At 36.2% G+C, this 25,233-nt stretch overlaps 1 protein-coding gene across 6 annotated transcripts in view; it reads left to right on the top strand.

Annotated features, from left to right (window-relative positions):
- Positions 1-25,233, top strand: part of FER (FER tyrosine kinase) — a 466,540-nt gene that overhangs the window by 19,667 nt on the left and 421,640 nt on the right. For 3 of the 6 annotated variants that reach the window (XM_045999916.1, XM_045999919.1, XM_045999918.1), the window contains exons 2-3: positions 1,628-1,774; positions 23,763-24,029. In XM_045999916.1, coding sequence (XP_045855872.1) covers positions 23,823-24,029 — 207 coding nt within the window. In that variant the 5' untranslated portion in view covers positions 1,628-1,774; positions 23,763-23,822. Of the gene's footprint in view, positions 1-1,501; positions 1,775-17,315; positions 17,366-23,762; positions 24,030-25,233 lie in introns of those variants that run through there. The other 3 variants (XM_045999917.1, XM_045999921.1, XM_045999920.1) reach the window with 3 other exon arrangements.

The raw sequence follows: 25,233 nt of genomic DNA, 5'->3' as shown, positions 1-25,233 counted from the left end.
AATAAAAATTATAGAAACAAGTTGTGTTGGAGAATGACACATAAATAACAGATGGGTGCTTTGACTGGCTTCCTTGAGAAAGACACGTGACACTGCCCTGCTCAATGTTTGGCATGTGATCTTAGTTGAATAGTTACCTTTCTTGTTCTTAGGTCTTTGAAAATAACTGTTTCTGTATCACAGTGAAAGCCCAGAATATGAAATTCTAGGTATTCTTAGCTTTCTTTGCTGATAGAGGAGTGGCTAAAAATACTTCAAATTAAATGGAGTGCCCTGTAATTTTGGGGTCTGTCTCTCGGGTAGAATCTGTAACATATATAATATGTACATTTATGTACGCACTCATACGTTTTGTTCTTTGGAAATCTTTAAAGTAATACTGTTTATTAGCTCTACAGGGCTTAACTGAAGTAAGCTATTGACAGCAGCATGATTAAAATTTTCATATTTAAGTATCATTTAAAGTCATGAATTTTACCATTTAATGTAGAAACTCTTGTCAAAGCCCTACTTTACACCAAAGTGTACAAGTCAGGGAAAGCCGTAATTTACTTTGGAAAAAAAATTCATTCAGTACTCACTTGTCTGGTGACTACAGTGTTCCAGGGATTGTGTAAAATGCTGGCTATATTAGGATGATAATCCCTGTTCTCAATCATGTCAGAGTTTAACGGAAGAAGAGGAATGTAATAATACTCTTATTACGTGTAGATTAAATTTCCAACCAGTTCTAGCTTTGGGAACCTTGCCACATCTACAGGGGAACATATGCTTGTGTAGGGGACCAAGAAGGAACCTTTTTGGAAATGAATAAAAAGCTTAGAAGAGTAGGAGACTTGGAAGGTATTCCTGACATACTTTGGCCAGTTTCCTGACCAGAGGGAAGGAGTTATCTTATTGATAACCTCCATGATGTGTCCTTTGATTCTCGTGAAAGCCAAGGAAGTGGGGGAAATGACAGGAAATAGAATAGGCAAACATTCTTATAACCGAGAAGTTGGGATTAGAAATACAAGGGCCTGATGCAGAAAATGAGACCTGGTGACAGAGCTGTAAGTGACATATATTGACATTAGTGATAAAGAAAAGAGCCAGTGACCAAGAAACACCTTAGCCATTCTCCTAGTGACAAGAATTGAGAGAACAGTGACAGAGGAGTCAGGCTTTGGCATGCTAAGAGGTATTAGAGAAAATGCCCATTTGCTGGGAGACTTTTTGGCAAATCTTCCCAGCCTTTGAGAGTTTTTCTTACGTATTTAATTACTTGTTTAGGCTGTGGTAATATTTTAACAATTGTAGTTACTTGCCTCTTTTGATATGCTTCAGACTTGAAATGAATTTTATGCTATGAAAATAGAGAAAAACACAAAGTACCTCTTCAGAACTGAGGGAATAGATTAGGGGAGAAGGTAAGATGCATTACACATTGAGAAAGTTGTGGAAAGAAATAGGAGAGAGTAAGCAGGGGATAGAAAAGTTAGGTAAATATAGCGTTCTTACTTTTAACGGGGTGACTCTGAAACACTGTCACAATTAATTTCCAATAGTAGCCTCCTATACGCCATGTTTGCATTGTTACTTTTTCTCTGTAGTTAACGTTTCTGACTCCTTGAATTTCTTCTTGCAGCTCATGTTTTTCTGGCCAGACCTGTTCTCATTCCTGTGAGACTTGACTGCACATTTTCTGAAGTGTCTTCCTCATCCCTAACGTGTAATCCTTCAACATGGACCTGCTACTTTAGCTAAGATATGACCAGCAATGAATAGTAGTAAGGTAGGATTACTTTAGTTTTCTTAGTGAATTACTAAAAACAAACTTGGAACAGTTTGGACTTGTCTTGATTTTGTAGTGTTTATGTTAGATTATTCTACCTGCACAATCATTTCATATTTGTGTTCTGTATTTTCTGCTTGTCATTTATCCTGCTGAATTCTATCTCATTTGAGATGTAATTAATATTTTTTTCAAATAGCATTTACAATCGGCAGAATTCCAGTCCATAACCCCTTCCAGCCTGTGTGTCCCCGAGTCCTGTATTTTCAACCACAAGGCACCAAACTCAGTATATCTTATTTTCTTCTCAGTCACTCCTCCTCTAGTTTCTGTATTTCCATTAATACCATTATTAGTCCCATTGTTTAGTACAGTCACATATTCATTCACTATTTCACTCATTTGTTTGCTGTACATCCATAGATTTCTACTATATGTTAGACAGTTTGCTGCTTTGGGGATATGATGATGAATGAGCTGGATATTCCATCCTTATAGCTATATTAAAGTAGGGGGATAGGTTTAAAAAGAAACTGACAAAAGAATTATGAATTATAATAAACGGTTTGGAAGGAAACCAAACAAGCAGATGATTTGGAGATAATGAGGTAGGAGCTACTTTAGATACGGTGGTCACAAAACTGATATTTAAGATGAACCTATATATGAAGAGGTTATTTTAAGAGTAGGTGATGTGTGTGTGTGTGTGTGTGTGGTATTTTTGATGGGAAAAGCATTCTCATTAAAAGAACTAGTGGAGTCAGAGAAAGACAAATACTGTGTATACTTATGTATGAAAACTTAAAAAGACCAGCTCATAGAGATAGAGTAGAATGGTGGTTGCCAGGAGCTGAGGAGTAGGGGAAATGGGAAGATGCTTCTTAAATGGTACAAACTCTCAGCATTAAGATAAATAAGATCTGGGGATCTCATGCACAACTTGGTGACTATAATTAACAATACTGTATTATGTACTTAAAATTTGTTAAGAGAGTAGTTCTTAAATGTTATCACCACATTCACACACACACACAATTATAATTGCCTGAAGAGATGGAGATGTTAACTCATCTTATTGGGGTAACCATTTTGTAATATATGCATAGAGCCAATCATCACATTGTATACCTTAAAACTTACACATGTTATATGTCAATAATATCTTAATAAAGCTGGAGGCAGTAGAGGGAAAGAAGGAATAGTGGGTGCAAAGACTTTGGAGCAGGAAAGTTTAGTGAGTTTGAGGAATAGAAAAAAATGCCCGTGTGGCTGACTTAGTGAAAGAGGCAGAGATGGGTAGGAAGAGGTTATAGAAATATGCAGGGCTTTGAAGGGTTTGGTAGGAAGCTTGTATTTTATTCTAGATTGTATCATCATTTGAGCTGCTATGTGAGGAATGGACTGGCCAGGTGAAAGTGAAAGCTGGCAGTTTTAGGAACTGAGATGAGATAGTGATGGCCTGAGAAGGTGCTAGCAACATGAGACAGAGAGATGAGTGGATTTGAAATGTTATCTGAATCAGAATTTATGGGACTTTGAATAGTTTGGGTGTGGAAACAGAACATTCTCAAGGATGACTTCAAGATTTTTGGGTTTGGAGCAACTGGGTGGATGCTGGCATCATGCCCAAAAACCTTTTAGAAAACTCTCTTTCTCATTATGTTAAAGATTGGTTAGTTCACCAAAAGGGAAATTAATTATAATGTTAGGAATGATGTTAGTGCTAGAAATAAAACCATCTAGCAAATGGTTCTAACAAATATGTTCTGGTTAATACTTTGTTTTGCTTTTCCCCTGGAATTTAATTTATATGACTTTTTGTTTTTATTTGTATTTTGTTAAATTTTCTTTTATTTGAGTATAATTGACATGCAGTGTTATATCAGTTTCCAGTGTACAACAGAATGATTCAACAAGTTTATATATTATGCTATGACCAGCACAAGTGTAGCTACTACCATCTGTCACCACACAATGCTATTATAAGATCATTGACTGTATTCCTTGTGTGGTGCCTTTTAATTTATATGACTTTTAATTAATTATGAATTTAATTTCATTTGACTTCAGAATCTTCTTAGAAGTGAAAAAATTGGTTACACTTTGTACTGATTTTTAAAAAATATTTTATTTTTGAGTGTGTGCGTGTAGAAGGAGGAGCAGAGGGGAAGGGGCAGAGGGGGACAGAGAAAAAACCTCAAGCAGACTCCAAGTTGAGTGTGCAGCCAGATGTGGGGTTTGCTCCCAGGACTTTGAGATCACAACCTGAGGTGAAACCAAGGGTCAGACGCTGAACCGACTGAGCCACCCAGACAACCGTATTTTGATACTGAGTTCTAAACCTTCTCTCCTGTGCTCCCTTTTAAAAAAAGAGATGTCTTTAAAAATTTTAAGCCAGTCTGAAATATTCTGAGACTGTTACCCAAAATTCTGGTATATAATTTTATTGTTACTTTTTCTTGCAAATTCTGAAGCATCCTATTGTTAGATGTGTATCATACTGTGTTCACTTGAAAGCATGCAGCTTATGTAAACCCTTAGGAGATTCATTTATTATGGTTTTTCTTTTTGTAGCTTCATCAGAGTATATTTATATTTTACCTCTTAGGATAGATATTTTATGTGCAAACTGAAATTGAATAGATATTAAAATAAATCTTTCCAATTCTGTGTTACTTATTTCTTTTAAGTTAATTTTTTAGTCCTATCTTTTTTTTTAACGAGGAATTTAAAAAATATTTTCTCAAGGGGCACCTGGGTGGCTCAGTGGGTAAGCCTCTGCCTTCGGCTCAGGTCATGGTCTCAGGGTCCTGGGATCGAGCCCCTCGTTGGACTCTCTGCTTGGCAGGGAGCCTGTTTCCCCTTTCTCTCCCCTGCCTCTCTGCCTACTTGTGACCCCTCTCTCTCCGCCTGCCTCTCTGCCTACTTGTGATAGCTCTCTCTCTTTCTGTCAAATAAATAAAATCTTAAAAAAAAAAAAAGATAACAGAAGTTTGAAGGATTGCCTCTACTATCCACCATTACCCATCCTCACCTTCTAACCCGTTGGTTATACTTAGGAATGTATATTTAGTCTCCATGAACATTATAAAGCAGCAACAGTCTAAGATTTTGTCTTTTTAAAAATGCCCAGTTTCAAGCAGGAAGCAGATTAAAATGCAAATGATAAATAAGCATGTTTGTAGAGACTGCCAGAACTAGGCACAATGAGGAAAGATTTAAGTACCTGCTCTCTCTGGTACTTGTGTAGAGCTGGCATTCAGTGAGTATTCTCCTTCTTTCCTTGCTTGCTTTCGAGTTTTACAGATTTGGTTGGTTTTCTTTAAGCATCATATGACATTTAGGAACAAGTGATGTTTTGTGGGAAAGCAGTAAGAAGTAATAATTTACCAGTATTTTTAAAGAAGGGAGAGTCATATTTTAGTTGAGAGGATAGAAGAAAGTGTCCATGAGGAAGGGACTACTCATGGTGGTTTAGGGAAGTCTACGAAGCTTTTAGTTCTTTTTGTTCAGCCAGGTTTAGATTATACTCTGTGTTTCTACTATACTTTGTACAGGGATTCCTATAGCGATTACTGCTATGTGTTAGAACTGCTTTTCCTTAATAAGCTCCCTGAGGCTGTGACCAGTAATTTTTTTTTTTTAATCTCTTTGTATACCAGGACCTCACTCAGTGGCTGGCATATTATAGACATTGAATAAATACTATTGGATGAATAAATGAATGAATGAAAGAATGGAAGACTTTTACTAAGACCTAGTGCAAAAGGACAGATTCCTTTGCTGGGCGACCACATTAATGGCTGGATGTGGTTTGATCAATTCAGTGTTGAGGTGCTCAGTTAGAGCTGGAATTCTTTCAGAAGCCTAGAAGAGGGATAGAGATGAAGCCAGAGCACTCTATGAGTGAGAATATAATTGGGAGATTTTTTGGAGAAGTAGCTATCATGATGTAAGCATCTTTGTCATTTTCTAAATAAAATAAATATATTTGAAAGAGAAAAATTTTTTACTATTAAGTATTCCATCTGTGAAATTTGATTTTTACTAATATTCAGTTTTAAAATGTTTGTTGAGGGGGCACCTGGGTGGCTCAATCAGTTAAGCGTCTGACTCTTGGTTTTGACACAGGTCATGATCTCATGCGTCATGGGATTGAGCTCAGCATCACACTCTGTGCTCAGTGGGGACTCTCCTTGAAGATTCTCTCCCTCTGTCCCTTCCCCCACTTGTCCGCATGCTCTCTCTCTAATAAATAAATAAGTCTTAAAAAAAGTTTGTTGGGAAGTCTTTTCTTCTCCTTATATATTTTTTGCATTATAAAACAAACACCTGCTTATGATAAACATACAAACTAGAAATACATAAAATAAAAGTGATGTTCTTCTTGCTATTCCAGGTTTCAGTCTTCAGAAGTAGCTAATGTTAACAGTTTGATTTATATGAATTTGGACTTAAAAAAAATATATATATATTTAAAAACACACATGTTTATGTTTGTATAATTTTAGAAACAGGATCATTGATGTGCATGTTCTGAAATTTGCTTTTCCTGCTTATCCTTTGAGTTTTACCTATGCTCCATATAATTCCAAAATTTATTGGCTATGTAGTAAGACAGAAATACCAGCAGAGAATAATAGCCTAAAACCAGAGTAATTGAATGTATAAGGAAGATAAAATTTAAGGAGCTCAGAATAAGAAAAAACCTGCTAGTTTTTATTAGTATAATTGCTGTTAATTTAGAAGTACTTCTTTTTGACTTGTTTAACCTAGATGAAATTATAAAAATAATCATTTTTCATATGATGCATTGTAGAATAAACACACAAGAGATAGAGTAAAACTTGAAGATTTATTGAACACGTGAATATGCGGTCATGAATATAACACACTGTCATTTCTGAGTGCTATGATAACAAAGAGTAGAGGCCAAGAAGCCTGCCTGGAGGAGGTGATGTGAACACAATCCCGAAGTACTGATTAGCTAAGCTTTTTAAAAAAATGGCTAGAGGGAATGAAGAAAGATTGATTCAGAGCTGAAGATTGTTGAGAGAAATGCCATATCAAGACAGAAGGTCAAGGGAAGTCAGCTAATTTAGAAGTGTAGGGGAAGAAGTATGGGGGTTACATGCCCAGTTTGCCTGGGGCAGTCCAGATTTATATCTGTTGTCCTGAACTAATAAAGAGTAGCACCCCATTTTACTCTTAAAAATATCCGACTTCTGGGGGCACCTGGGTGGCTCAGTGGGTTAAGCCTCTGCCTTCAGCTCAGGTCATGATCTCAGGGTCCTGGGATCGAGCTCCACATCGGGCTCTCTGCTCAGTGGGGAGCCTGCTTCCTCCTCTCTCTCTGCCTGGCTCTCTGCTTACTCATGATCTCTCTCTGTCAAATAAATAAATCTTTAAAAAAAAAAATCCGACTTCTGGATGATCAGTGGCATACCTTAAAAGGGAGAGAATACGGGGGTCCTGAAACATTTTAGGGAATATATTCAGTCAGTGGATGGTTAGACATCTTTGTGAGGTTGGAGAGTACGTATAGTAACAGCTGTACCAGAGAGATGGTAAATAGTAGGTTATGGCCTAAAACTAGAATATTAAAATTTACCATTGCAGAGATAAAACAGTTTAAGATTTAGGCTATGGGCAATAGCAGGGGATAGTTGAAGTTGGATTGACTGGATCTTTGGAGAAGAGAGAGGCTACAGAAGTTAAAATCTCCATGGATGAAGATAAGAATTGAATTAGAGAATAAAATTCAGGGGCAGGTAGAGACTAAAAGATTTGGAGACAACAGAGGTAAGTGGGATAGGCCTTGTTAAAGCCGAATAGGAAGAGATTTTAGCATGAGATTGGAAGAGCAGTGATTTGGACATGGCATTAAGGAATCAGTATAATGTTACCCATCCTTCTACCCTTTCAGCCCCATGGCAATGGGTGGTACCATGTAGGGAAGGTGTGGCCTCCACCTGTGAGCATTATGTTTATGGGGATCCAGTTTTCAGATAGACTAAGCAGTTGAAAGGTAGCGATTTATTATTTTTTATTTTTTTTTTAAGATTTTATTTATTTTATATGACAGACAGAGATCACAAGTAGGCAGAGAGAGAGGGGGAAGCAGGCTCCCTGTCGAGCAGAGAGCCCGATTCGGGGCTCGATCCCCGGACCCTGGGATCATGACCTGAGCCAAAGGCAGAGTCTCAACCCATGGAGCCACCCAGGCACCCCGAAAGGTAGAGATTTAGGGAAATTTGTTTATAAACTGAATGGAATTCTGGAAGAACAATTTGGAAAGATATGACTTTAGAGAAAGGATAGAGTAGGCGTGGAGATTAGGCCTTGCCTTTTCAGAAAAGGTGAATTATAAAAAGAATGGAACGGACTTACCTCCACGTTCTCAACAGTGCCATGAGGTTTGTCTAATCTGGGTTTTCTGAGAGGCTGTGTCATTGCAGGGTAGAAACCGGCTTTGTCTTAGTTCGTTTGGATTACAATTTATGAAACCTTCATGGTTGCCATTCTGCTACTGTATGACTTTAATGAACCTATTTGAAAGTACACGTGTGGATTTAGAAATTATTTTGACTTCTCCCTGTTCTGCTGTTCTCTTTGAAGGGAAAAAATTATTTGGCCTTAATTGAAACACTAATCTCTTTTATAATAATTGATCCCTTAGGAAGAGGAAAAGGTTAAGAGGTATCTAGATTATGGTTATACTTCTAGAATTTAGACCACACAGGGTAGTATGAATTGTAGCCATACTTAATCTTTTTAACCCATGTTCCCCTGTTTTCCTTCAGATTAACAATGTTTCACCGACATGTCCCACATTTTCCTTCCTGTATAACCTTGCTTATGTTTGTTTATTTATTTATTTATTTATTTATTTTTTAAAGATTTTATTTATTTACTTGACAGAGAGAGATCACAAGTAGATAGAGAGGCAGACAGAGAGAGAGAGAGGGAGGGGAAGCAGGCTCCCTGCTGAGCAGAGAGCCTGACGCAGGACCCTGAGATCATGACCTGAGCCGAAGGCAGCAGCTTAACCCACTGAGCCATCCAGGCGCCCCTTATGTTTAAATTTCTACTTGGAAAGTAACCCTCCTTCATCACTCGCTCTTCCATGTCCTGTCTTATGTGGAGCTGCTGTCTTTTTCATGCTTTATTAGTAATGATTACTTTCTTTTTTTAAACAAGAAATTTATTTAAACAACAAGATGCTTGACTTGAAGGGAAAACTATCTAGGATTCATTTCTTTTAGAGTAATTTATCCCTACTTAAAGACAGATTGCCTTACATGTAATAGCTACATACAAAATAGTTATAAAATTGTCTTTGGTCTTATAATGATAAATGAAAAACATTAAAATTCTCCAGTTAAACAAGGTATGCAAGGATTTTTATGTTCTTTTTTTGTTAAACAATGAGAGCAAAATAACTTCCTGGAATATAAAGATAAGTGCTGACTGACCATGCCACTAATGGAGAGAGGGGGTATTTTCCCCCGTTGCTTCTCCATTTGGTGACAACCAAACATACCATTGACCATTTAATTAAAAAAAAAAAAAGCAATATGCTTGTGCACATATATAGTTACTTTATGTACAATAAAGGAATGGGGAAGGGAAAAATGAAAGAATAGAGGAAACTATACTGTAGTAGTCAGGATGTGGTGGAACCAAATTGCGGCTTTCTAATTGAGAATGTCTCTTGGTCTGGTAGAACAGAGCTCTGGAGTGAAGTAGCAGGTTCCCTTTTTAGTAGACACTTCCCTCTCTCCTGCTGGAGCACATCAGTTGTATCTTTATCCTCTATTTCCAACTGTGCAGGTCTGTTTCATTGATTGGCTGCCCATCAAATCAGAATCCGATCTGCCTCATTGACGAACCCGTTCATTAGTTTACTAAGTGGTGTATGCCTTTTAATCTTTTGTGTGTGTGTGTGTGTGTGATGAATACTTTATTTTGTTATTATTATTTATTTTATTTCATTTTTTCAGTGTTCCAAGATTCATTGTTTACACATCATACCCAGTGCTCCATGCAATACGTGCCCTCCTTAATACCCACCACCAGGCTCACCCAACTCCCCAAACCCCTCCTTTCCATAACCCTCAGTTTGTTTCTCAGAGTCCATAGTCCCTCATGCTTCGTCCCTCCCTCTGATTTACCCCAGTTCACTTTTCCTTTCCTTCTCCTAAAGTCCTCCATCTTATTCCTTATGTTCCATAAGTATGTGAAACCATATGATAATTGACTCTCTCTGCTTGACTTATTTCACTCTAAACTGCACCACAGAACCATCCTGCCCTGCCACCTTCAAATTAATATGATCGTTGTTCTCAGTCTGGACTCCTTTTTAATAAGTCTCTCCAAAGCCAGGCACGTTATATACTTTATCTCACTAATGTTCATAACAACCCTGCAAAGTAGGTTTTACTATCCCAATTTTAAGGATAAGGAAATTGGGCTTCCAGAAGGTTAGTTAAAATGTAGTTTTATAGCTCTTAAATGGTAGAGTTAGCATTTTAACCTAGGACTGTCTGTTCCCAAAGCCACCTCCTACATGTGTGTTTGCAGATAGACCCATGTGCATGTGCTCCTTTCATAACTACCCCTCCAGGGTTGTTGGAGATGTTCTGTCTCTTTTCTTTTTAATTAAAAAAAAAATGCTTTCCAGCTCTCTTGAGGTACAATTGACATATAATGTTGGGTGTTTTCAGGTGCACTGTATGATACATGTATATTATTGTGACGTGATGTTCTCTTCTTAATAAAGGCTTTATGAGCTCCCTACTCAGCTGTGCTCTTTCCTTTTTCTGTGTCTTTGCAGCACTTTATACCTCATGCTTTTATATTCTGTGACACCTTCCTTCATGACCTCTAGAAAGATGCATGCTTCTTCTGTATCCCCACCGAGTTTGTAACACATTTATATTTGTGAACCAGTTGAATTATATGACATTTGTGTGTTTCCATGTTTGTCATCTTTGGTAAATTGTGGGCTTTTGAGACCAAGCCTATAATCTTATGGGTCTTGATATTCCTGGCACTGAGAAATATGTCTGACACATAGATGCTCAATACATGTGGCTGAATGAATTTTGAATGAATTGTATCATTGTGAAGTTGTCTATTTATTCTTTATGTACTATAAGTATTTGAAGGTAGTAATCCAAATTTTATTTATCCTTGTACCCCTAACAGTATCTCTGCATGGTAACTCAATAAATACTTGTTGATTTATATTAATACTTTAAAACAAAGAAAAAATTCTGTTAATAATTCTGCTCTCCCCATTTGAAGTCAGTACTTCAAATACGTTTTTGAAATTAAAAAACAGTTCATTCAAAAACAAACATATTCTTCATTTGTTTAGAGATTGTATAGTGTTCCTTCTCAGTGGAATACTATCACCCATTAATGTTGTTCCAGTAGGCTGGCTGGACAATCCAGTGCTGTTTCAGTTGAATTAACTTTTATTGTAAATTAAACTAAAAGCAACATTTTCAAATGCATGAGAGGAGTTTTAAATATTGAATCTGTAATGTGGCCAAGGTAGCATATATTAACTGGTAATGAATGATGTTGTCTTTGTAGTTAAACTTTGGTGACTGTTCATTCCTGCCTGTTTAACTGGTTATGAAAAAAACACTTCACTTTGTATTCAGATGACCTCAGTTTTTTGGTTTGTAATCTTGGTTATTACTTGCGTACTTGGTGGCTTTTTATGACTTTGTTTCAGTCTTGCTGCAGGCAGCTTAATATTTTGTTCAAATAGAGTCACTGTTTCTGATTTTTATCAGAATTGAAGCATATGAAAGGTAAGAAATGCCATTAGATAATTATATTTGTGCTTTAACTGATTAATGATTTTATAGTCTTTATAAATGAACAAACATATAGTAATAAAGTAATTTGAACCATAAACTGATTCTGATGGGTTTTATTAGTCAAGGACTATAAATTCAAACTCATTGAATTTCTTGCCAGCTTGTGAAAATATCTTTTGGGGGAATAATGAAATATTTCCCATTTCTATTACACAGTTATTATTCACTTATTTGCAGATTTTTAAAAACTCAGCCTACCTTCGTGGTATATCTGAATTCCTTTGTCAGCGTTAAAGGAAATAACTAAATAGACATTTCTGACCACAAGACATCATCTGTGTTAAAATAAATCACCCTTACTTGAAAGAGAATATTCAATACACAGTAAACTTTCTTTATGCTATATAAAAACAATATTTACATCTATATTCTCAGAGAATGTAAAAGTTGCCAGTTGTGGAGCCAAAAGTTGAAAAATAGAAGACATTTTACAATAAATACTTGCATATATCCTTATACTTAACAAGAAATACAATGAGAATTCTATTATCCTACTAAGGAAACTAGTTACCAGTTTTATATTTTGCTATTTAATAAATTCCATTTTTAAAAACTATTTATTTATTTTATATATATATATACAGATATATATATATATATACACACACACACACAGAGAGAGAGAAAGAGCAAGCGAGAGCACAGTAGGTGGGGTGGTAGGCAGAGGGAGAGGCAGAAACAGACTCCCCATGGAGCAGGGAGCCTGATACGAGGCTCAATCCCATGACCTGAGGTGAACGCAGATACTTAACTGACTGAGCCACCTAGGTGCCCCAATAAATTCCATTTTTGTTTAAAAGTATGTATAGATTTCTTTTATACACTGTGAACTTCTAATTTTTGAAAATGTAGCAATTTTAATGGTTATTTTCAAGTTTTCAATAACTGGTAAATTGAGAACTCACCATAACTCACTTGATTCTTAATAACAAGCCAAATAAAACAAATTTAAATAAACCTAAATAGTCAATAATAGCTCATTAGTTTCATTATTTTCACTTTTTAAAAGATGCTATTTAAAAGTAGGCATCATTGCTAATAACATGCATGCATTTTTGTATAATACTGTTCCTATCTGATTTGTACTTACTGTCTACTCAGTTATAGCTATTTTTATTTTAAAAGTTCATTTATAAATCTTTCAAAAAATGAGTTTGCTCTTGCAATTATTTGCAGTAAATTGAATGCCTGCTGTATCCTGGGTAGTAACTTAAGCCCCAGTGATGTAAAGATGAAAAATATGTGCTATTTCAGAGTTTAATGGGAGAAATATATTTCAACAAATAGCTAACATATACCATGAGAAGTGTTATGTTAATCACAGATACTTAGGTGATGCCTGAGATCTGAGGAAAGGGAACACGTAAATCAGCTGCGGTGGTTATGATTGTGGGGTTAGTCCGAGAAGCCTTCACAGAGAATACTACTTTAAAGTTTAGCTGTTGATAATTCTTTAGATAGACAAGGGAGGAAAAGAGTTTGGACTGAAGGAACATCTGCAAAGACACAGACTAAATTTAAGGAGCCATAAGTAGAAAGGTGCGGTACTGTTGCTGAGGGTGGGAAGTTATCTGGGGCCTGCTTTGATTATCAGGCAAAGGAGTTAGAATTTGAACCTGCAGGTTAGGGTTGTAAAATTAATACCTGGTATTATTATTATTTTAAGATTTTTATTTATTTATTTGGTAGAGATCACAAGTAGGCAGAGAGGCAGGCAGAGAGAGAGGAGGAAGCAGGCTCCCTGCTGAGCAGAGAGCCTGATGCGGGGCTCGATCCCAGGACCCTGGGATCATGACCTGAGCCGAAGGCAGAGGCTTAACCCGCTGAGCCACGCAAGTGCCCCAATACCTGGTATTATTAAGACTAAAGCATGAAGGGGCGCCTGGGTGGCTCAGCGGGTTAAGCCCCTGCCTTCGGCTCAAGTCATGATCCCAGGGTCCTGGGATGGAGCCCCGCATCAGGCTCTCTGCTCAGCAGGGAGCCTGCTTCCTCCTCTCTCTCTGCCTGCCTCTCTGCCTACTTGTGATCTCTACCAAATAAATAAATAAAATTAAAAAAATAAAAAAGACTAAAGAATGAAGACTCCGAGGTAGGGACTCTGGAGCACAAGAGAATGCATGTACAGTGCTTGTGGCTGTGTAGCTAATTCATTTAATAGATATTTATTGCAGCTGCATGCAACACACTGTTTTAAGCAGTGGAGATATACTGGGGGAGCAGAACAGAGTGCTTCCCTGACTGATTGGAACTTACATTACATATCAGTCTATGATATAATAGCCCCTCTGACCTGCCATTCTGTGTTTATGTCTCTCTCTCTAATTTTTGGCTGCAGCGTAACTGAATGCTTCCATTGCCATTTTTTTCATCTTCCATAGGGTTAACATAGGCAGGTCTTTCATATTATTTCTGGAAGAATGTAGCTGAATTTGTGATGCCCTCTCCACATCTTGTTCTTCCTCAGAGCTATAGTTTGAGATCTGGACATAACTTTTTTCCAAATTGGAATTTCTCTAGAGGTAACTGTAGACAACATGCAGTTGTATGAAATAACAATCAATCCCTGGTACATTTTGTTCAGTTTCACCCAACGATAACATTTTGCAAAACCAAATATAAAGTGACAACCAGTATATTAATATTGACACATTCTACCAATGTTATTTATAGAAATATGAATTTTAATTATACACAGTTTTAATTATATTCATTTTTTGTGTGTATATTAAGTCCTATAAAATTTTACTACCAGTCTAGGCTCATGTATCCACTACTATCGTCGAAGTATCAAATAGTTCCAATAACAATAGAATCTCGTGTGTTTCCCTTTTATAACCATACTTGCTTCCCTCTCCTGTTCTGTAAGCCCTAAACCCTGCTGACCCTTCCTCTGTCCTTTTTGCAAAATTTTGTCATTTCAAAAAATATTATATAAATGGAATCATACATATGTAAATTTTGGGGATTTCCTTTTTTCATTGGGCAGGATTCTTGGAGATTCATCCAAGTGGTTGTCTATATTGATAGTTTGTTCCTTTTTACTGTGGATAGAATTCCATGGTATGTATTCACTCACTGAAGGATCTCTGGGCTGATTCCAGTTTTTGGCTATTATGAATAAATCTGCTATGAACATTTGTGTACAAGTTTTTGTATGAAGATATGTTTCATTTCTCTGGCATAAGTGTCCAAGATTGCAATTGCTGGATCATAATGTGGTTGAATGTTTAGTTTTATCAGAAACCAGAGCAGATGTACTGTTTTGTCTTCGGACCGGCAACAAATGAGTGATCTGGTTTTTCCCATATTACCACAACCATTTGGTTTTGTCATTATATTTTATTTTAGCCATTCTGATAAGTGGGTAATGATATCTCATTGTAGCTTTTTAATAATTTATTTATTTACTTATTTACAATATTATTTATTTATTTGTCAGAGAATGAGAGAGAACACAAGCTGGGGGATTGGCAGGCAGAGGGAGAAGCAGGCTCCCCGCTGAGAAAGAAGCATGATGCAGAGCTCCATCCCAGGACTCTGGGATCATGACCTGAGCCGAAGGCAGATGCTTAACTGACTGAGCCACCAGACATCCCTTATTTTTATTTATTTTTTTAAGTAGGTTTCATGCCCAACGTGGGGCTCGAACTCATGACCCTGAGGTCAAGAATCACATGTTTGATCAGTGAGCCAGCTAGGCATCCCTCTCATTGTAGTTTTAATTGCATTTCCCTGATGGCTAATTATGTTGAATATCTTTTCATGTGCTTATTTGCCATTTTTATATCCTTTTCTGTGAAATGTCTGTTCATGTCTTTTGCTCCTTTTCTAGTTGGATTTTTGGTTGTTGTTAACTGTTGAATTTGAGAGATTTTTCTATATTCCATATACTGGTCTTCTGTCAGATTTGTCTTGCAAAGATTTTCTCAAAGTCTGTAGATTGTCTTTTTCTCCTGTTCACATGGCATTTCACAGGCAAAAGTTTTTACTTTTGATGAAACCCAATTTATTGATTTTTCTTTTTTATGAATTATGTTTTTGTGTCAAGGCTAAGAACTTTGTCTAGCTTTACTTTTTTTTTTTCTAGAAGTTTTATGTTTATATTTAAGTTCATGATCCCCTTTTTTTTTTTTTGAGAGAGAGAGAGAGAGAGAGAGCACACATGTGTGCATGTGTGTGCACACACACACAGGAGACCTGGAGGAGTATGGAGGGGCAGAGGAAGAGGCAGAGAGAGAATCCTAAGCAGTCTCCATACCCAGTGCAAGCTCGGTCTCACAACCCTGAGATCATGACCCGAGCCAAAATCAAGAGTCAGACACTTAACTGACTGAGCCATCCAGGTGCCCCGGTTTATGATCCTTTTGAGTTAATTTTTGTGTAAGGTGTTAGGTCAAGATTGTCTCTGGCTCTCTCTTGCTCTCTCTCTCTCTCTTTTTTTCTTGCTCTATAGCTATCCAGCTGCTTCAGTACCACTGAATTGCTTTTGGACCTTGTCAAGAAGCAGTTGAGCATATTTGTGTGGATCTATTTCTGGGTTCCCTATTCTGTTCCATTGATCTGTTGTTTATACCCTCCCAAGATCACAGTGTCTTGATTTCTGTGACTTTATATTAGCTTATTCCCCAAGATGGACATACATCTTTGAATAATCTTTCAGCCCCGCTGTCTTTCTCCTCTCTTTCCAAAACTCAGATGATATAAATGTTGGATCTTTTGTTATTGTCCCACAGGTCTCCAAGGCTTTATTCTTTTTTGTCAGTCTATTTTCTCTCTTGTTTGGATTGGTTGAAATCTTTTGCTCTGTCTTTACATTCACTGATTGTATCGTCTTTGATCTCCATTCTTCTATTAAGCTTATCTAGTGAGTTTTTTATTCCTGTTAGTGCATACTTTAGTTCTGTAATTTTCATTTGGTTATTTTTATAACTTCTATTTCTTTGCTTAGATTTTCCATTTTTACATTTGTTTTTAAGAGAATTTATAACTGATGAAGCATTTTTAAGATAGCTGATTTAAAATTCTTTTTAGATAATTTCAACATCTAATTCATCTCAGAGTTGACATTAGTTGATTGTCTTTTCTCATTCAAGCTGTGATTTTTCTTGGTTCTTAATATGAGGTGATTTTCAATTGAATCTTAGATATTTTATCTATTACTGTCAGAGACCACGGGGTCTATTTCAATGTTTTATATTCACAGGAAGTCCCTCTGTTTAGGTTTTGCATGCAGACCTTTTGGCCTATTTTTATGGGCTGTGGTTTCAATGACAGTTAATTGTCAGAGTCTTTGTGCTGTTATTTTGGTTTGCTTTGTTTGTCTGATATAACTAGGGCTCCCACTTTTTCCTGTTGGTGCTACTTGACAGAGTAGAAGATTTTTTTTCTCAGGGTGAGCTACTAAGCATCTGTTGGTAGAAAAGGACTAACTAACTAAGGTCAAATTTCCCGACTGTGCCCCCTACCTGTCCTGATGTCTCTGAGCAGGAGAGGAAAGTCTTGGAGAGCAGCAGCTTCAGCTGGGTTCCTTTTGTTGGTTTTGCCTGCCTGCTCTGGTATCTCTGGTGGGGTAGGAGGTCCTCAGACCTGTGAGGACATAGAGGTTTCCTGACCTGATAGCAGGGTCTCTGTTGCTGCTTCTTCCTGCCTCATTCAGTTTCTCTTGGCGGGAAAGGGGATTCTCTTGGTCTAGCAGGTAAGGAGAGTGTTTCTCCTGGCTGTTTATTTTTGGTGGGGCTTATAAATAATTTCTCTTTAGCTGGCTCTCTGATTGTTGTCAAAGGGACTCCTATTGGATCCTGAGGGACTTAACCTCCATATATGGGCTGCCTTTTGTTACTAGATGGGAGGTTGGGAAAAGTCAGGTCTCGGTGACCTCCTGTTGGGTGAGGAGAACATGAGACACTTGGCCTATGTGTGTTCTTCTAGTCCTAGGACCAAAGGAGGTTGCCTTTGATCAACCCTTCACAGTTCTTCTTTGGTAGTCTCTTGTGCCATTTCTTTTGTTTATAGTTGTGTTTTGTGCGATGGAGCTGGGAAGAATGATCTGTGTCATCTTATCTGGACCAGAAGCTGGGTTTTACTTTTTTTTTCTTTTTTAAAAAAGATTTTATTTATTTATTTGTCAGAGAGATAGAGAGAGTACAGGCAGGCAGAGTGGCAGGCAGAGGCAGAGGGAGAAGCTCCGCAAGGAGCCCGATGTGGGACTCAATCCCAGGACGCCGGGATCATGACTTGAGCCGAAGGCAGCCGCTTAACCAACTGAGCCACCCAGGCATCCCTGGGTTTTACTTTTAATTTTGGTTTCTTTGTTGTATGAACATGGAGGTAGGAGGCGATATTGGCAGGGGCTGGGTTTGACCTTGTTCGGAGGCCAGAGATTTACTTTCTCTTATGACATTCCATTAAGCATCTTGTACTTCTGGATTTATTTTCATGTACCAGTTCTTCACAGAGCCGGGAATATTGCAAGCCGAGGCTTCCCTGTCTACATTTTGTAACATCCTGTCTTGGTGCAGAAAGGCTTCTCTTGTCAGACATTTTCTTGACTTTTCCTAGGTTGGCCTATTAACTATGCCTGCTTCTTTTCATATAGGAGGATCCAGTGTGAATTCTCAGGATTTTGTTTAACTCTGATTCCTCAGAAAGTCTTCTGGAAGTTGGGGTTTTGTTGGGCACATTTCCATAGTACCTAGAGCCCCAGAATTTTCTCTTTCTTTTCTTTGAAACCATGCTGTGAATGTTGTAGCATAAAGATGGTATTTACTCTACTGATAATATATTTAAATTTTTGCTTTTTCTTAAAAACATTCTTTTGTTCTTTTCATTAGTTATTGGTGGTAGGAGCTTCTGAGATACTACTTCACTATATTAAATTTATCCCCAAATTTCAATAATGACTTTTTTTTTTTTTTCCTGTTTTCACATCTTCTGATAACATTTGGTATTGTAAATACCTTCTTTTTCATCCTGGCATCCATAACTTTACCAAACCTCTTTTATTTTTTCTCTAAAGGAGCTTCATATTCTCATTCTTCCAGTTCTATTGGTATTGCCAACATTTCTTATTAAAGCCTTGAAGTTGTCTTTGGATCATCTGTCTCTCTTTTGTTTTCTAAATTTTTTTTAAAAAAGATTTTGTTTATTTATTTGCAGAGAGAGAGAGATGTCACAAGGAGGCAGAGAGGCAGGCAGAGAGAGTGGGGGAAGCAGGCTCCATGCTGAGCAGAGAGCCTGATGCAGGGCTCGACCCCAGGACTCTGGGATCATGACCTGAGCTGAAGGCAGAGGCTTTAACCCACTGAGCCACCCAGGCGCCCCTCACTCTTTCTCTTTTAATTGCTATAACATACAGATAGAAAAGTACATGAATCACAGGTGCTCAGCTTGATGAAATTTCACCAGCTGAACATATGTATGTAACTAGCACCAGTAAATTAATCATTAAAAAAAAATCACATTCGTGATCATGTTATTTTGCCTTAAAAACCAATCAACTCTAGGAGTTTGATCCTTATTAGTTTCCTGTACAGTGAAATAAAGCAGATAAATTGGTAGGGCATCTCCCACTGCTTGCCATGTATAGGTTGATTTTGGAGACATTTTTTTCTTTGCTTTACCTCATATTCACTTTTTTTTGGTCCCATACTGCTCCTACTTCCTGGAATACATTTCCTCTTTGACTTGTTACAATCTAAATCATGGTCATTTTCCACCCCTATCTCAACTCTTGCTATTTCGAGGAAACTTTTCTGGGCTGGTCTAGCTTTCATTATATTTTTTTTCTTCTTCCAAAATTCTTTAATATATTTTTTCAATAGGTAATATCAGTGTATTCACTTAGCACAAAATTCAAATGTACAAAAGGGTATATAGTGAAAAGTCCCTCTCCGGCTCCAGTGCCCTAGCCACTATATGTGCTTTGGGAAATATTTTTTATATTCATAAGAAAAATTAATTTCTATTATTCTTCCTCTTTTTTATACAATGTAAGCACACCAAGTTCTGTGTCTTACTTTTTTCAGTTAGAAGTTTTTAATGATAGTTACAGATCAATACACAAAAGATTTTCTTATTATTTATTAGGACTGAATGATTTTCCACTGAATGGATATACTGCAATCAGATCTACCACATTATGATTGTGAAGGTTGGACAGTGAACACATTCACATAGACTGTGATTTGAATGATGGTCCCTAGAATTTTTCATTTACAATCAGATGCAGCAGCCTTGGTTGTAATTTACCTAGTCAGTTTCTTTTGATGGATATTTCTGCTTTTCTTTTTTGTATTGTTATCTTAAACACTACTGAAACAAACAGTCTTATTTATGTCATTTGTCTGTAGGATATCATTCCCTTAATTCCTAAAGTACTTACAATCTCTACCAATTTAACAATTAGACAAGGTCTTAATTTATTATGGAGTTGTTTTAAAAATTTTTTATCATTTTTCATTCCTTAAGGAGTGGTAACATAAATGAAATTATTTTATATTTCTAGACCTAGAATATGGGTATGTATAAATATACCTTTAGGATGGACTGGAGGGTTTCTCTTATAGCTGCCAGATTCTATTTCCTTTTTTATCCTTTGAGCTCTTCATAATCCTTTTGAAGTTCCTGGTAATAGAAGAAAAAAATATTATCAAAGTTTAGATCAGAGGTAGGTGTATTTAGAAGCAGAAGTGATATTTATCCCAAGTTTTGGAATAAAATGAACCACAATCTCATATATAGTTTTTGAAAAAAAGGAAAATATTTCACATTTCTTTGGCCTCAAAAATTACTCCTTATTTTTCCACTGAAAGCATGGGATGAGACAGAATGTATCTTCCCTGAGATTTAGATGAGCTGTAGGTAAAATAACAGAAAAATGTCCATTGTAAATTTTTGTGTCCTATAAAGATATGGTGTATCCAAGTAAAGATTTTATTTTTTAAATTTCTTTTATTTATTTATTTTTTAAAAAAGATTTTTTAAATTTATTTGACAGAAAGAGAGATCATAGTAGGCAGAGAGGCAGGCAGAGGGAGAGAAGAAAGCAGGCTCCCCACCCAGCAGAGAGCCCGATGCGGGGCTCGATCCCAGGACCCCGAGATCATGACCGAGCCGAAGGCAGAGGGTAACCCATTGAGCCACCCCGGCACCCCTCCAAGTAAAGATTTTAAAGCTGCTACATCCAAAGTCAAAAAACTGGAATTATCCTATTCGTATTAAAGTGAGTAAGTCAATTACTTTGTATTGGCTTAATTATGTTAATTATGTTAAGGTTGCTACTTTGGGAACTTTGATGGTGTACAGTTTTCCAGAACTTTTTTTCTCTCCTCTACTTACTTGGTAGATCATAAAACTGGCCAGTTTTCTGTTGGGGGAAAAATTGTAATTTGTTCTCTATTTGGAAAACCCACATTTTTACCATCTCTAGACATTACAACTGAGGTTAGAAACATAAAACTCTTCTCATTTTTCTCTATAGCTTAGAGGATCTCCCTGAATTAACAAGAAAGTGACTTCTGGTATGGCTAAGCCAGAACTAAAAATAAGGGGTGTGTTTCATCATTTCTTCTATTGGGCCCTGAAAGATTGATTGCCTGAGAATTTAGCGGTCTGGAGAGCAAAATAAATACTATCATAGTTTTTGGGATTTATAGCAAACAAGCAGGGTATTCGGGGGGACATTTCTGAGAACTGACCTTTAGATGGTCATAAGTTATATTGTAGTGATTTTTTAAGCAACTTTATTGAGATATAACTCACATACTGAAGAATTCACCAACTTAAACTGTATAGTTCAGTGGCTTTTATTTTGTTCACAGAGTTGTGCAACCATTAACACAATCAATTTTATTTTTTTTCACAATCAATTTTAGAACAGTTTCATTGCCCCAAAATGAAATCCAGTATCCAATGTCAATTACTCCTCATTTCTTCCCAAATTTGCCAGCCCCAGGCAACTACTTTTCCACTTTATAGCTATACATTTTGGACATTTCATATAAAGAGATTATATAAAGAGATCATTGTGTCTAGGTTTCTTTTACTTAGCATAATGCTTACAAGGTCCATCCATGTTTTAGCTTCTATCAATACTTTGTTCCTTTTCATTGCTAATATTATGTTGTATGTATATATCATGTTTTATTTATCCATTCATCAGTGGATGGATATTTGGATTATTTCCACTTTGTAACTATTATGAACAATTCTGCTGGAACATTGATGTACAAGTGTTGTGTTGGCATATGTTTTCATTCCTCTTGGATTTGTAACCAAGAATGGAGTTTCTGGGTCATATCATTGCTCTGTGTTTAACTTTGAGAAACAGCCCCATATTACATTTCCGTCAGCAGTGTATTAGGGTTCTAATTTCTAAACAGTCCCCAACACTTGGTATTATCTGTCTTTTGATTAAAGACATCCTAGTGGTGTGATGTGGTATCTCATTGTGGTTTTAATTGGTATTTTCCTAATGGCTAATGATATTGAACATCTTTTCGTGTGCTTATTGGACATTTGTAACTCTTGTTTGGAGACATGTCTATTGCCCATTTAAATTGGTTTATCTGTCTTATAATTATTAATATTATATTTTAGATTATGTTTATTTGTCAGAGAGAGAAAATGAGAGAGTGGCAGGCAGAGGGAGAAGCAGGCTCCCCACTGAGTAAGGAGCCCTATGCGGGACTCAATCCCTGGACCCTGGAATTATGACCTGAGCCTGAAGGCAGATACTTAACTGACTGAGCCACGCAGGCGTCCCATGTTTGTCTTTTTACTATTGAGTTGTAAGAATTATATATTCCAGATAAAAATCTCTCATCAGATAAGTATTTGCAAATATTTTCTCCCATTCTGTGCTTTTTTTCACTTTCTTAACAATGACCTTTGAAATACAGAAGTTCTAAATTTTGATTAAATGCAATTTATGTATTTTAATTTTGTTGCTTTTGCTTATGGTGTCTTATCTAAGAAAACATTTCCTGACCCATGGTCACAGAGATTTACTATTGTGTTTTCTTCTGAGAGTTTTATAGTTTCAGTTTTAACTTAGTTATAGATATAGTTAATTTTTTGAGTATGGCCTAAGGAAGGCATCCTGCTTTATTCTTTTGCATGTGGAAACCCAGTTGTCCCAGCACCTTCAGTTGAAAGACTTTTACCCTCATAGAAAGTCATAAACACGAGGATTCACATATGGACCCTCTCTTCTACTCCATTGATCTCTATGTCTATGTGCCAGTACCACATCGTCTTGATAATTGTAGCTGTTCATTAGGTTTTTTGAAATCAAGAAGTTTGAGTCTTCTAGCTTTGTTCCTCTTTTTCAAGATTTTTTTTAAGATTACCTTTTCAATTTCTGTAAAAAAAAAAAAATCCATATGTTAATATGGATTAAATTCAATCTGTAGATCAAATTAGAGAAAATTGCATCTTAACAATATTAAGTCTTTTGGATCCATTAACATGAATCTTTCTGTTTATTGAGCTCCTCTTTAATTTCTTTCGACAACACTTTGTAGTTTTAAGAGTACAGGTTTTTAATTTATTTTATAAAATTTATTCCTAAATATTTTAGTCTTTTTGATGTGGTTGTATCTAGAATTGTTTTTTAATTTCATTTTCAGGTTGATCATTGCTAGTGTATTAGAAATACAATTGATTTTTGTATATTGATCTTGTACCCTGTAATCTAACAATTGATTTTTGAATATAGTTGATTTTCGTATATTGATCTTGTACCCTGTAATATAACTAAGCTCATTTATTAATGCTAATACTTCTTTCTGTATTGCATTCCTTAGGATTTTATATATACAATCTCATGTCCTCTGCAAATATAGTTTCACTTCTTTCTTTTTCAATTCCCATGGAGATTTTTTTCATTTGTCTCATTGTATTGACTAGAACCTCCTTTACAGTGTTCTGTAGAAGTAGAGAGAGTGGACATCCTCATCTTGTTTCTGACATTGGGGTGAAAGCTTTCAGTTGTAGTGATTTTTTTTAACCCTAAAAAGAATAGGCCACCACTTTGCTTTGAAGACAAATTTCCTTTTGATTTAAGATCTTTTCCCTTCTGTTTACGTACACAGATATGTGCTGATTAGAAGGCTCACAGTGCAGTGTGGAGGATAAGACAGTGCCTTACAAAAATGGGGTTTGGGAGTGACCTGAAGAATTCACATGAAGCTGTGCTAAAATTGCAAGACTGGGAATTACGGTTACTGGAAACAGTGAAGAAATTTATGGCCCTGAGAATAAAAAGTGATAAAGAATATGCATCTACTTTACAGAACCTTTGTAATCAAGTTGATAAAGAAAGCACTGTTCAAATGAATTATGTCAGCAATGTATCCAAGGTAAGGAGAATAATTTCATAATTTATTGTGTAGAGCATCATAATTGTGCTTAGGGCAAGTAGATAATACTATTGAAGGAGCATACCCAAATTAGCATTTTAAAGCAGTGCTTCTAAAATCTTGCTGATTATCAGAATCTCATGGGGGAAAATTTCGAAAATTAAACATTTTTGTGCCCATCCTCCTTTCTGAGTTAGTAGGTCTGATATTTTTGAATTTTGAAATTTAAAAAAATTTAATGTCTAGATTATTGTAATGACTTTGGTTTGAGAGCCATTTTTACTAATTTTGTTTATTACCCTATTTCCTTGAGTCTCTTGAGACCTGCTATTTTCTTTTGACACAAACCTTCATTATAACCCATCTTCTCTGAATTCTGTGACTCATTAGTGTACTGAATCACATGGAATATTTTAACAAATAATGTTCTTTGCTATCATTCATTTTACTAAAATAATATATTGATGAGTTAATCACACAAAAAATTCTTTGAATAAACGATATGGTTTTTTAACTGTAAGATTATAAAAATAAAAAATTTAAAATTAAGTGCCATAAAAATAAAGGACAAATTGTACTGTTAATTGCTCTTTGATGGCATTAAAGATGAAATATTACATACCTTAATAGTTCTTGGATTTCTGCTCTATTTCCATTGTCTTACTTAAATATCATATTTAATTGTACTTATTCAAAGTTAAGGGAAATCTTCCTTGTTTTATTATGGAAAGTCAAAAAATTAGTGTGTTTCTTTTACAAACATGTCTTATAAATGAGTTGAGTAAATTGTAGAGGAAACTGTTTCCTATGGAACGTGTGTGTGGTGTGTATGATCAGGTAAGGATCTGTGATTTCATTGAGAACTCCTTAATGTTAATATCTTTAACTTCCTTTCCTAGGCCACTCACATTCTCCAAAAAGGAATTCTTTAGTCTCTAGTCTGAAGATGGGGTCACCAGACATAGCAAATAAAAATATAGGACATCAGTTAAATTTTGCATGCAATATTTGGGACACCATACACTAAGAATTATTTATTATTTATTTGAAATTCAGATTTATCTTGTCCTGTGTTTGGTTTGACTACTCTGTTATCTTACAAGACCTGATAGGGAAAGTAGGTTGAGTGTACTAAGAGTTATACTGTAGTTAATCCTTCTGTTTTTGGTAAGCAGCCTGATGTCTCTTAGTCCAAAGTCCCAGT

This window comes from Meles meles, chromosome 3 (genome assembly GCF_922984935.1).
Source record: "Meles meles chromosome 3, mMelMel3.1 paternal haplotype, whole genome shotgun sequence".
Taxonomy (NCBI): Eukaryota; Metazoa; Chordata; class Mammalia; order Carnivora; family Mustelidae; genus Meles; species Meles meles.
The sequence above is the reverse complement of the archived record's forward strand: the minus strand, read 5'-3'. Positions and strand labels throughout refer to the sequence as shown.